This window comes from Fibroporia radiculosa (genome assembly GCF_000313525.1).
Source record: "Fibroporia radiculosa TFFH 294 genomic supercontigs, scaffold2057, whole genome shotgun sequence".
In the NCBI taxonomy this organism is placed as follows: domain Eukaryota; kingdom Fungi; phylum Basidiomycota; class Agaricomycetes; order Polyporales; family Fibroporiaceae; genus Fibroporia; species Fibroporia radiculosa.
In genome coordinates, this window is record NW_012133331.1 from 1 (window position 1) to 9284 (window position 9284).

At 57.3% G+C, this 9284-nt stretch overlaps 4 protein-coding genes across 4 annotated transcripts; 3 read left to right on the forward strand and 1 right to left on the reverse strand.

Moving 5' to 3' along the window:
* Positions 1 to 8: 8 nt before the first annotated feature.
* On the forward strand, positions 9 to 1180 carry FIBRA_03510 (uncharacterized protein; the record flags this gene model as incomplete). Its single annotated transcript, XM_012325350.1, has 2 exons — positions 9 to 55; positions 115 to 1180. 2 exons carry the CDS (start codon positions 9 to 11, stop codon positions 1178 to 1180), a joined length of 1113 nt encoding a protein of 370 aa, XP_012180740.1.
* A 278-nt stretch (positions 1181 to 1458) lies between these two features.
* On the reverse strand, positions 1459 to 1927 carry FIBRA_03511 (uncharacterized protein; the record flags this gene model as incomplete). Its single annotated transcript, XM_012325351.1, has 5 exons — positions 1459 to 1557; positions 1612 to 1704; positions 1764 to 1775; positions 1839 to 1863; positions 1911 to 1927. 5 exons carry the CDS (start codon positions 1925 to 1927, stop codon positions 1459 to 1461), a joined length of 246 nt encoding a protein of 81 aa, XP_012180741.1.
* A 591-nt stretch (positions 1928 to 2518) lies between these two features.
* On the forward strand, positions 2519 to 4288 carry FIBRA_03512 (uncharacterized protein; the record flags this gene model as incomplete). The annotated part of the gene is made up of 8 exons (XM_012325352.1): positions 2519 to 2730; positions 2801 to 2853; positions 2918 to 3021; positions 3090 to 3270; positions 3336 to 3451; positions 3526 to 3761; positions 3851 to 4052; positions 4124 to 4288. The coding sequence occupies 8 exons, from the start codon at positions 2519 to 2521 to the stop codon at positions 4286 to 4288; spliced, it is 1269 nt and encodes a 422-aa protein (XP_012180742.1).
* Positions 4289 to 4689: 401 nt separating this feature from the next.
* Positions 4690 to 8346, forward strand: FIBRA_03513 (uncharacterized protein; the record flags this gene model as incomplete). Its single annotated transcript, XM_012325353.1, has 17 exons — positions 4690 to 5280; positions 5330 to 5384; positions 5665 to 5689; positions 5742 to 5831; positions 5885 to 6102; positions 6159 to 6381; positions 6434 to 6510; positions 6597 to 6729; positions 6789 to 6918; positions 6967 to 7015; positions 7072 to 7277; positions 7324 to 7353; positions 7406 to 7432; positions 7481 to 7721; positions 7769 to 8029; positions 8084 to 8127; positions 8182 to 8346. The coding sequence occupies 17 exons, from the start codon at positions 4690 to 4692 to the stop codon at positions 8344 to 8346; spliced, it is 2565 nt and encodes an 854-aa protein (XP_012180743.1).
* Positions 8347 to 9284: the final 938 nt, after the last annotated feature.

Consider the following 9284-nt stretch of genomic DNA (forward strand, 5'->3'; position numbering starts at 1 on the left):
AGCAGGTCATGGGCGCGCTCGTCAAGGCGTGGCTCGGCCCGCGCTGGGGGAAACGGTGCGTCCCGCGCTCGCCCTGCGCGCGGCGGACGTGTGCTGACCGGGCGGTGCGCACAGGCCGGACCAGATATACCACGTCGCGGTGATGCCGTGCTACGACAAGAAGCTCGAGGCGTCGCGCCCGGACTTTGTCGACGGCGCGCACGGCGCGCGGGACGTCGACTGCGTGATCACGACGGGCGAGCTCGCGCTGCTCATGCGCGAGCGTGCGTGGGACCTCGCCGCGCCCGTCCCCGGCGAGGACGCGGGCGGGGACGCGGCGGAGCTGCCCGCGCTGATAACGCACCCAGGCACCAGCTCGGGATCGTATCTGCAATCGCTGATCTCGGTCCTCGCGCGCGCCGATGCATCTTCTGCTGCTGGTGACCCCGCGTCGACAGAGGGAGACGGAGCGAGTGCCGCCGCAGCGCCGCAGCTCGAGGTGCGCGTGCGCGCGGTGCGCGGCCCGGACTACGAGGAGCACACGCTCGTCGACGCGGGCGCGGGTGCGGGCGCGGTGCGGCTCCGCGGCGCCAAGTGCTACGGGTTCCGGAACCTGCAGAACGTCGTGCGCAAGGTCGGGCGGGACGCGGGCGTGCAGGTCGGGCGCGGCGCGGCGGGGAGGATTGTGGGGAGGACGCGTGGGGCGCGCGTGCGCAAAGTCGGCGCCGCGGGGGAGGCGGAGCGGGGGTACGAGTATGTGGAGGTCATGGCGTGCCCGGGCGGGTGCGCGAATGGCGGGGGGCAGCTGAAGCCGCCGGCGGGGACCGAGGAGGTTGCGTTGAAGACGGGAGAGCAGGGTAGGGTGTCGGTGGTGGCGGGCGCGGACGCGGTGCTGCCGGAGGGCGAGGCAAGGTGGGGAAACAGGGAGTGGACGAAGAAGGTTGAGGAGGCGTATTGGCGGGGGTCGTCCTCTTCGTCGCCAGTGGAGAGGGGCGCAAATGGAGACGTGGACGAGGCGTTGTTGCAGGCCGACAAGCTTGCTGCGCGAGTGCTGCAGGAAATGTGTCGCCCGAGCAGCGGCGATGTTGTGGACTGGGACACGGACATGGACGAGGAAGCGGAAGCACGCAGACGACAGTTCTTCCGGACTCAGTATAGGGCGGTGGAGAGCGAAGTGGTCGGGCTCGCGGTGAAGTGGTAGATGGGGTACGCCTTCATGTATCGGATAGGTTTAGACATGACAACTCACTGTAGCTAAATGCACTATATTGTTATTAGATCCATGGGTGGAGGACTGATAAGTATATAATACAGGATGTGACGTGCAATAGATAGTGTGCTGAGAGCGATGAGGATGAACAGCAGCAATACAGCATCGGGATGGGCAGACGATAGGGCGACTTTAGGATGTGAATAGGCAGAAATAGAATAGAGGCGAGCGGACGGGGAGGAAAGGGGTAGGAGGGGGGGATGCCGATGCTACCGGGCACCGTTGCGGCCGTTGTACCAAGGTTTGCACTCTGGGCAGAAGCCGGGGCGGAAACCGAGGACGGTCTCTGACGCATCGGGGCCGTAGTACTGGAGAAAGTGTATCAGACGGGGAAGACGAGGGATGATGCGGACGATACGCACTCGGTCGCAGGCACAGTTGGGGCAGGGATTGCGGTGCCGCCGCGAGTGGGTGCAGTACGGACTCATGCAGTCGACCTTGTCCTTCTTGCGTTCCTGGGAAATGAAGCGTCAAGGGAGAAGCGGGAGAAGAGGTGGGTTGTAAGAGCGCTCACGATGATGTAGTGCTGCGGGGGCGGGGTGGATCAGGTGAGAGGGAGATTAGGAGGGAGGAGACGGAGGAGACATACACCACAGGCATATTTGAAGCCTTCGCTGGGGGAGGGTGAGAAGAGATGGATCTGGGAAAGGGAAGGACTTACGTTACGAGATTGCACATTGGGAAAGGCAGCGAGAGGTTGATAAGGATGCCAATCAGGGACGAGTGGAGACTGATAAGAGGAGAGAGAGCGAGAACGGAGGCGTGGCGGTCTGGGAGCCGTGGGCGGGGGTGCGCTGGGACATGCAGACGGAGGAAAGTGGCTTTATAGAAAAGACAGAGCGGGCGAGGAATAATTTACAAGCCCAAGGGGAGCAGTCACAAGACGGGCAGAGCGAGTGTCCTGATCCGGACGCGAGATCGATAACAGTCAATGCGATGCACCCGATAACTCCCAACCACAGCGCCAGCGCCAGCGCAAGCCACAACGCCCGTCACGCGTCACGCTCCTCTCCGATCGCACGGCTCCGGCGTGCCCAGTTTCACCCACATGCGGCCATCCCCCGGCGCCAGTCTCCCTTCCCAGCGCCGGCCCACGCGCCCTTCGGCCCGGCGCTCGCGGCAATCTCGCGTGGCCGTCTCCGAGCGCCGGCCACAGTGCGTCACGCCCGCACGCCCAAAATACGCATTCATTTCCAACTCGTCGGCCACGCCAAACAAACAGCGGCATGACGACTGCCCACGGTCACAGCAGCCAGTCCCTGCGCACAAATGTCTTCAGGTTCCTCATCGTCCCCGACAACCCGCTCGCGCACCCTCCTCTTCATCTCCTACAGAGACTCTCGCGCCGGCTCTTCTCGCTTCCGCCGCTCGCGCGTCGTCACAAACTACGACGACACCCTCAATGACGACGACGAGCAGGACCACCTCATCCGCCACGACGCTCGACACGTATCCATAGACATAGACTTGCCGCCCAAATGGTGAATCTTTGCCACATCCTCCGATCAGCCTCCCGTCCTATTGTCAAACTAACCGATTGCCGCCGCATAGGGTGGACGTGGCCGACCAAGTGGAGGAGATTCTTGCCGGCACCCTGGCTAAAAGTATGTTTCTCCTCCCCGCCTCCTCGTGGCTTCTCCTGTGGCCATCCGCGCTTACCACACCCAGTCACTGCCCTCGACAGACTCCATGCGAAACATGTCCTCCCCGGCTTCTCGGACCGATCTGCAGAGGAGAGAGAGATTGAGACCGCAACCACAGACATCACCAAAGTAACGCCCCCCAATCATCCGTCTCCCCACCCAGCTCGGCCGTGTGCTCACCTTGCCCCCGTGCCCAGGACTTCCGCCAGTGTCATTCTCTCATCCAACGCATCGGTGCGACGCCCAGTCATCCTTTCCCCCCTGCCCATCCCGCCCACCATGAGGACCTTGCCGCAAAGAACGTGCAACGCGGCCTCGCAGCCAAGGTGCAGGAACTCAGCACGACGTTTCGGAAGAAACAGCGTGTGTACATGGAAAGTGCGTATCTTTGGCCCGCGTGCCGCGCCGCGAGTGCGTCAGACTGCTCAGTTCGTGCCCCACAGAACTGCAAGGCCATGCGATCAAGAACCAGGATCTGCTCATCGCTTCGGGGGCGATCTCCTCGAGAGGCTCGGAAGGGCTGTCTGCTGTTGATGAGGATGTCGAGGCCGCTGCTGCCGTGCGTGTCTTCCCATGCGGTCCAATGTCGGGCCCACTGCTGGCGTCCTGCTGATCACTCCTGGTTGCTTCTAGTCCCGCAACCAAGCAGCAATGGCGCAAGACATGATGTCGGGCGACATGGATCTGCGGCGGCGTGACCAGGAATTGACGAAGATTGCCCAGTCAATTGCATCGCTGGCAGAACTATTCAAAGACCTGTCGGTGATGGTCATCGACCAGGGCACGTTGCTCGATAGCATTGAGTACAACATCGAGCAGACCGCAGTCGAGATGGAAGACGCCGTGCGGGAGCTGGATGTGGCCACGAGGTGTGTGCTCATTACTTTCTGACGGGCCTGCGTTCCATCAGAAGGAAGAGAATGTGTCGCATTGACCGATGAGCGGACTTGGCTTACAGGTACCAGAAGAACACGGGGCGGAGGAAGTGTATATTCCTGTTGCTGCTGATCATCTTTGGTCTTATCATCGCGCTCATCTTCAAGCCGCGACGACATTCCTCATCGGACCCATCGCCGCCACCATCAGGGTCGATATCGACCGTTACAGAGACAGTTGTGCCGAGTGCGGGAGCGGAGCTGGTTCGAGCGGCGGTGCGGCTGGTGCGGCGGCATCCGAGTAGATGACGGTGCCGAGTAGTTATCTGATACACCTGCGTGCGTTGTTTGAGTAGCGTTGGAAGCTTACGTTTTCCGTTCCAGTAATGCCATGGTCAGCCCGTGGAGGATTGGTTTTCAATCATGCTCTGAGTGGTGCAGACAGCGCGTACATGACCCAGCGCGGGGTGAACCATGCAAACTCCTTGTTGATGTTCTCGCTGTACTCGGACAACAGGTGACCTGGCACGCTGCGAGGGGGAGCGCAGACGTTGCTCCACGGCGTCCACGCAGTCGCTCACGGTCAAAGTCATATTCGATCTGACGCCTACTGCTAAGCCTGCTCCAATCTCAGGCGCCCGTTCTGCTATGTCTCATGCGGTCACGTGCTTGAATCAAAAAACATTCTTCGCGTCCACTCGCAGGTCTCCCGCTATCGTTCCTTTGCTCTCTTTCGTTCCACCACCACAGTCCGTCTTTCCGACCAGGCGGGCCTAGGAGACAAAACTCCCAGCTTTCTCCAGCTTTGCGTGTCTCCCAGCTCCCGGTTTCGTGCTCTCGACAACCACCATAACTTTTGCATCATCTGTCGCGTGCCTGGCTCATTGCTGTCCTTACTCATCTGTTGCTCTCACTCCTCAGAATGTCCCTCGGCGGCAGAAACGACTTTTCGTCGTCCTCCCGCCCCATCTCCCCCGCCGTGCAGTTCGACTCCGATCCGAACACCCCGTCTCATCCTCTCCTGCCGGGGCAGTACCACAAGGGATACTGGCAGCACGCCGGTAAGCAGAGCAAGGCGGACGAGTTGGGAAGCGAACCCCGCTCGCGCGACTACGCCGCACACGACCAGGAGCCCGCCCCGGCTTACCCTGGCACACACCGCCGGAACGAGACCGCCGACTACCATCCCGCGAACAACAGGAGCAGCTGGGACCTCCTCGGTGGCATCCGGCGGCTCGAGCACTCGTACGTGGAATTTGATCCCCGGCGCGCGAGCGAGGCGCACCTCGTCTTCGCGGAGGGCGACCTCCCCAAAAATGCCGTGAGTCTTGGCGTCTTCATTGCGTGCTACGTAGATCCGCGCACTCACATGCAGCCCCGTAAGTTTTCGCGAGTGTACAATTATCTCATAAATGTGTCGATTGTGACGCGCTGGACGCTCTTTATCGTTCCCTTCTTGGGGCTGCTCTGGATCCCCGGCATCCTCGGGCTCACGTCGTACAAGAATTCGACGGTATGGCGCTGCGTTAGCACACTGATTCCGCCTTCTCACGCGTATATAGATATGGGGTGTCAAATTGATCTGGTGGAGCATCTGGCTCACGGTCGTGTGGTGTGGTAAGTGGCTATTTCTGCGATCTCAAATTGATGTGCCATCCCCGGGAAACTCCAAATGGGGCAGAATTGGAACCCGGTGGTCCGGGACTCTTTTACGCTCTAGCAACATAAGTGGTGGACTGCTCGTCAGATATTGCTAGCGGCGAACAGAGCCACCGAGCCACCGACCAATTGTCCGGGACTGCCGGTGCTCCGTCATATTTTTCTGGGGGCCGCGGCGCATCAATTTTGAGATTGCAGTCAAATTCAACCATGTGCGTTGCTCAACATTCCATGCCAGGCTGGTGGGGTGCATTAGCTGCTACGTGAGTTCTTCACGCATACCGATGTCGTATTTTAAATTTCACGTCGCCCCAGCATGCTTCTGCCATCCGTCGCTCGTAACACCATTGGAGTGGTGGCGGTAGGTATGCGGCGTTACATCGAGTGGCTGGGACCACTTCGGAGGTTGGTGTATAGCATTCACCTGATCAGTGTATCCGCGCCTTACATGTGCTTAGATACATTGCTCTGTTTGTGTGGACTCTCGTCGTGTGGATCTCGTTCCAGCCGCTCATCAACACTCGAAGAGAGCCCAACATCAGCTCTGGCAGCGGCACGGCGTTATCCACCGCAGCAAGGATTTTCTTCGCCTTGTTCGAATGTGCGATCATTCTGCTCGGCGAGAAAGTGGCCATCCAGTACATTGCTGCAAAGTTCCACGAGCGCTCGTATGCTGGTACGTCCCTTGTCGAAGCGCAGTTAGGAATTTCCAGAGAGCTGACAAGCTTGAAGAGCGTGTTGCCGACCAGAAGTTCGCCGTGCGGATACTCGTCAACTTGTATCGCCATTCCAGCGATATGCCCTGGCGTTCCGACACCCTTCGCGACGGTCAAGTCGACGCACATGCACCGAAAAAGCCAAAGAAGCTTCTGAAGAAGGCGCTGCAGGGCGTGAAGTTTGCAGCGACTACTACTACGACGGCACTAGGCAACGTTGCCTCGGAGATCGCTGGAAGGTGACTGCCGCGAGCTTGCGCAGAGGTCGTTTGTCGCTCATGGGGTGATCAGCTCCGTCTTGCAGCCGAACTCGCCTCAGGCTGTGGTCAAGACTGCTTTAGAGTCTGCTAACAAGTCTCGCTTGGCGAGTGACGCTGACTGTTCTGTTCTGTAATGTTTTTAAACATCCATTTACAGCTCGCTCGCCGCCTGTTCTACTCATTCGTCAAGCCAGGCGCTCACTCCCTGATGGTGAACGATATCATGCCATTCTTTCCCACTCCAGAGGATGCAGATGCCGCATTTGCACTATTTGACAAGGACATGAATGGTGATGCTACACGGGACGAGGTGGAAATCGCATGCATGTAAGTAGCTGTGACCTGTTCTTCTGAGCCACGACCTATCTGAGTTGTGTTGGTGTTAGGGAATGTCACCGAGAGCAGCTGTCCATTGAGCACTCTATGCGTGACCTGGATAGCGCAGTTGGACGTCTGGATAACATCCTGATGACTATTTACGTCTTTGCGGCTATTCTTATCCTCGCTGTTGCCCTCGTGAGTCCTCCAACCACCACGGCTCCGCGGTCATTGACAGTGCCCTAGGAAGCCCAGCTGCTCACGTTGGTCACCAGTGCGGGGACATTCGTCCTTGGTACATCAAATTCCTTATCTTGCAATGGATAGCGACTGAATGAAAGAACCGTGCAGGACTCAGCTGGCTGATCGGAACGAGTCTTGGAGAAGTGCTCACGAGCATTATCTTCCTCTTCGTGAAGCACCCATACGACGTCGGAGATAGGGTCTCAATAGACAGTTTGGACTACACTGTAAAGGAGATACGCCTACTGAGCACAATCTTCATCGATTCGAGCAATTGTTCGGTCCAAGCGCCACATTCATTATTGAACACGAAGGTGAGTTTCCGCCTATCGCGGCGTCTGGGGTCTCATGTGATTATAGTTCATTCAAAATTACCGACGGAGCCCTGTGGTATGTGTTTTACACTTCGGTCTTTGCTAGTAGAGTTGACCGGGCCGGAAAGATGTCTGAGGCCTTCAAATTTGATGTTGTAAGTATGTTTTCATGACTCTTAGATTGTTGCTAATTGCCTTGGTAGGCATTCTCCACGACGTTCGAGCAACTTGAACAGCTGCGAGAGCTCATGATTGCATTCTTGAAGTCTGAAAGGCGCGACTTCCTACCCAACTTTGATGTAACCATCGTCGGCGAGTGTCCTAGACCAAGACAATCCTACTTGGATCTCATTCTTCTCTGCACAGACATTCCTGCACAAGAGAAGATGACACTGCACTCGGACATTAAATACAAAAGCAATTGGCAACAGAGTGCCCTAAAATGTAAGTGCCGTATTTTTCGTATAGTGCCTGCGTTCACCGGTATCCAGCGACGCGTCGCAACAAGTGGATTAGCGCGCTGAAGTCGGCCATGGACAAGGCCAAAATCTTCGGTCCCAAAGGCAATCCCAATGCGATCCCGAGTGCCGAGCGGGTCACACTTGTGCCCTGGGAGCAGGTGGAAGCGGAAGATAAGAAGAAGCTCGCGAAAGCCGAGGTTGAAGAAGCGAGGCATCAGCATTCCGGCAGTTTGCAAGAGCTCAGAGCGCCTTCTGCCCATTGGAACCTCACCGACAAGGAAGCCATCATACGTGCGTGTGCCCATTGTGTGGACGATTAGATTACTGAGCCGGGAGCGATTTCAGTGGATGACACACAGGATGTCTTTGGCGATGCAAATTCGGTCGCGGTAAGCATCATCGTCGTATGTGTGAATGTGGTGAGTTGGCTGATGTGTCTCTAGTCAATATCTCCTACCCCCAGCAGACCGGGATCGACGGAGCCTCGCCGTCGTCAGCGTACGGCGATGCCCGCCGCCGTTAGCATGCCGTCGCCTCTGATACACCAATCCGGAGAAGAGATCGAGATGACGCAGTCGTCGTCGCAGCGTCATTCGCCCTCGAGCTAGATGGGTAGGTGGCTTATTTCCCATAGTTTACTGTAGATTATAGTGGGACATCTAAGGTGCGTCACAGACAAACTGCATTCAACAGTGTATTAGTTAACGCGTCTCGCAGAGCTATAGATTGTAGAAAGTATATGTGGAGTGCTCATATAGGGTCGAGAGGTTATATCGTGGTTGTGATGCTCTATAGAACTTCTTGGGTGATATAATGGACCCGCTCGTTGTATGTGACCTGATTGCGGCTGCTGGTACGGTCAGAAGTCCTCTGCAGCTTTGTTGTGTTGCGAGTAGCTTAAAGGTGTTTTGTGAATAAACAGAATAGCTGGCAATGAATTCGTTTGCACAAACGTGGGCTGATAGGATATAGCTCAGATAACGGAAGGGGCTTAGTTCGAGCTTCGCGTATTAGCCTCAGCGACTCGGTCTGCGGCTCATGTCGAGAGAACTTGATGAAACAACCGAAGGGTCTAGTTGGCCTGTGAAGCTCTGTAAAAAATACTCTATAATTCAGATCGGAACTACAGTCCATCATTACAAGACGTCGTATCATAGTTGGAACTTCCATGACGGGTGCTCGTCGCCTAGTAGCAGCATGTCCTCCTTTTCCGCCTTCGCCCATGCGGCAGGGTCCTCCGACGCTTTCTTGGCATTTCTTCTTGCGAGGATGTACCAGTTTAGAGAGGACACGACGATTACGAGGCAGAGGTATCCGATAGCAAACCCGTGGCCGAGATAGAAACGGGGCCCGTAACGGTATAACTGCGTACCTACAATCGCACCAAGGCCCTGTAGATAAATGCAGCAGGTCAGAGACGTCAAGGATCCATAGGGTCAGGGTAGGGCACATACGTTTCCGACACTGATTTGCAGCGCACACGCGACCGCGCGCTTTAGCTGTCCCGAGACGTTGTTCGCCGGCCACGACAGCGTGATGGCCGTCG